Source organism: Palaemon carinicauda, chromosome 5 (genome assembly GCF_036898095.1).
Source record: "Palaemon carinicauda isolate YSFRI2023 chromosome 5, ASM3689809v2, whole genome shotgun sequence".
In the NCBI taxonomy this organism is placed as follows: Eukaryota; Metazoa; Arthropoda; class Malacostraca; order Decapoda; family Palaemonidae; genus Palaemon; species Palaemon carinicauda.
In genome coordinates, this window is record NC_090729.1 from 183,008,343 (window position 1) to 183,010,849 (window position 2,507).

The window sequence follows — 2,507 nt, forward strand, 5'->3', positions numbered from 1 at the left end:
TTACCTTTCAAAAAAGAAAAAGAAGGATGGAGTGTCTTTTCTTTAAAGTCGTGTCAAAGAAGAAGAATGGGTTGGAAAGACATTAATACTTTGTTATGCTCTTTATTTATATCATATCAAAATAATCTATCGATTAATATAAAGGCTGCAGGGTACGAATCAACAGAGAGATGACTTCTCTTCTTCTTCTACATTAAGGGGTCGGTTGCCTGATGCGTCCTCTCGACTTCGCTTCCGTTTCCAATAACAATCGGCACTGATCGTACCAACCAAGACCTTTAGACTTCGATACCACCGTCGGCAGAACGTCCAAAACGAAGAAAGTTCTTGTTGTATTGACGACCGAACCTGAGAAGAAAGACAATGAAATTTTTATGATATATAAATGGGGTTTGCTTATCTGATCCCGCTCTGTACGAAACGTTTTGGTTGTGGTGGCCTGGTGGTAGAGTCCTTGCCTGATGATTACCAGACGGGGATTCGAGTAATGCTCAAACTCGTTAGCTCCTTTGGTCGCTGCAACTTCACCATCCTTGTGAGTTAAAGATGTAGTTTTGGGGGAGCCCATAGGGCTATCTACTGAGTCCTCAGGAGCCATTGCTTGGGCTTCCTTGGTCTAACTTGGGTGGAGAGGGGCAATGGTGCTAATCATTTGTAATAGGGTCAGTCTCTAGTGCATTGTCCTGCTTGATAAGGCAATGTCACTGTCCCTTACCTCTGCCCTTCATGAGTTGCCTTTAAACCTTTAAACTCTGCACTACGTTCTCTTAGTTTAATAAACACCCAAGTTTATGCCCTTAGAGCAACATTAAGTGATAAAAGGGTTTATATATCGTCATGACCAGTAAAGCCGTACTAGTCAGGGCCACCCATACTAAATTGGTTTGCTGTGAACGATCAGACTAAGGTCACCCACCATCACTAATCCACAGTGGCTAGCATGGTGATGAAAACTGGCCAAACTCAAACATGAACAAGCACTTGTCTGAGGCCTTTGTCCTGCAGTGGAATAGAAACCACTGCATTTGTTGTTGTTGTTGTTGTCAGAAACTTGTTTCTAAAAGGTGATGGCATTCTTCATAAATAAGAATAAATTGTTGAAGACTACAAGTTTTTACATTCTGAAATTATGAAGTATTTCAGATAAAAATATCAGAACGTTTCAACCACGGCATTTGTTGTTGTTGTTGTTGTTGTTTTTGTTGTTGTCCGAACCTTGTTTCTAAAAGGTGATGGCATTCTTCATAAAGGAAAATAAATTGTTGAAGACTACATATTTTTACATTCTGAAATTATGAAGTATTTCAGATACAAATATCAGAACGTTTCAACCACGGCATTTGTTGTTGTTGTTTTTGTTGTTGTTGTTGTTGTCAGAACTTTGTTTCTAAAAGGTGATGGCATTCTTCATAAAAGGAAAATAAATTGTTGAAGACTACAAGTTTTTACATTCTGAAATTATGAAGTATTTCAGATATAAATATCAGAACGTTTCAACCACGGCATTTGTTGTTGTTGTTGTTGTTTTTGTTGTTGTTGTTGTTGTTGTTGTCAGAACCTTGTTTCTAAAAGGTGATGGCATTCTTCATAAATAAGAATGAATTGTTGAAGACTACAAGTTTTTACATTCTGAAATTATGAAGTATTTCAGATATAAATATCAGAACGTTTCATCATCCAGTTTTACAGTTATCTGTGTCCATATATTGAGAGTGAGAACAATCATCGCAAAACCATTCAAACAGATAAGTGACAGAAGACATCAGTTATCAAGATGATATCATAGTGATGTGTCAGCGATGTACACAGATAAGTCCTTTCATGTATGTTCGTGCGATTGTCAGATTATCATCTTACCGTTTTCGCGTTTACACCTACCCCTCTCTCTCTCTCTCTCTCTCTCTCTCTCTCTCTCTCTCTCTCTCTCTCTCATACAGGAATAAGTTAGACAAGATAAAAAAAACTTTAAACGTTTAAACTAATTTTATCTACCCAAGAGCAAAATGAGTCTCTACGGATTGACTAGCAAGTTTTAGGCATCCAAAATCCTTGTAACTCTCTCTCTCTCTCTCTCTCTCTCTCTCTCTCTCTCTCTCTCTCTCTCTCTCTCTCTCTCTCTCTCTTGTACAAGAATAGGTTTGACAAGATCATAATAATCTAAACGTTTAAACTAATCCGCTCTACCCAAGATCAAATGGATCTCTCTCTCTCTCTCTCTCTCTCTCTCTCTCTCTCTCTCTCTCTCTCTCTCTCTCTCTCTCTCTCTCTCATTAATATGTTAGGGAAGATCATAAAAAATCTAAACGTTTAAATCAGTTCTCTTTACCCAAGAGCAAATAGTCTCCGTGGTTGGACTAGAAAGAAAATCATTGTAACTCTCTCTCTCTCTCTCTCTCTCTCTCTCTCTCTCTCTCTCTCTCTCTCTCTCTCTCTCTCTCTCTCTCTCTCTCTCTATAAAAAGCTATTTTATTTTACCAAGTAAAGTAATTGATTGTTACTCACCTCAA

The 2,507-nt window shown here is 38.1% G+C and overlaps 1 protein-coding gene across 1 annotated transcript in view; it reads right to left on the reverse strand.

The window, feature by feature from the left end:
* Positions 1 to 278: 278 nt before the first annotated feature.
* LOC137641282 (FMRFamide neuropeptides-like) overlaps positions 279 to 2,507 on the reverse strand; it is a 20,016-nt gene continuing 17,787 nt past the window's right edge. Inside the window, exons 4-5 of the mRNA XM_068373711.1 lie at positions 2,503 to 2,507; positions 279 to 348 (exon numbers count right to left, since the gene is read on the reverse strand). The exon at positions 2,503 to 2,507 is cut by the window's right edge and continues 265 nt beyond it. Of these exons, the coding sequence (XP_068229812.1) occupies positions 279 to 348; positions 2,503 to 2,507 (75 nt within the window). The remainder of the gene's footprint in view (positions 349 to 2,502) is intronic.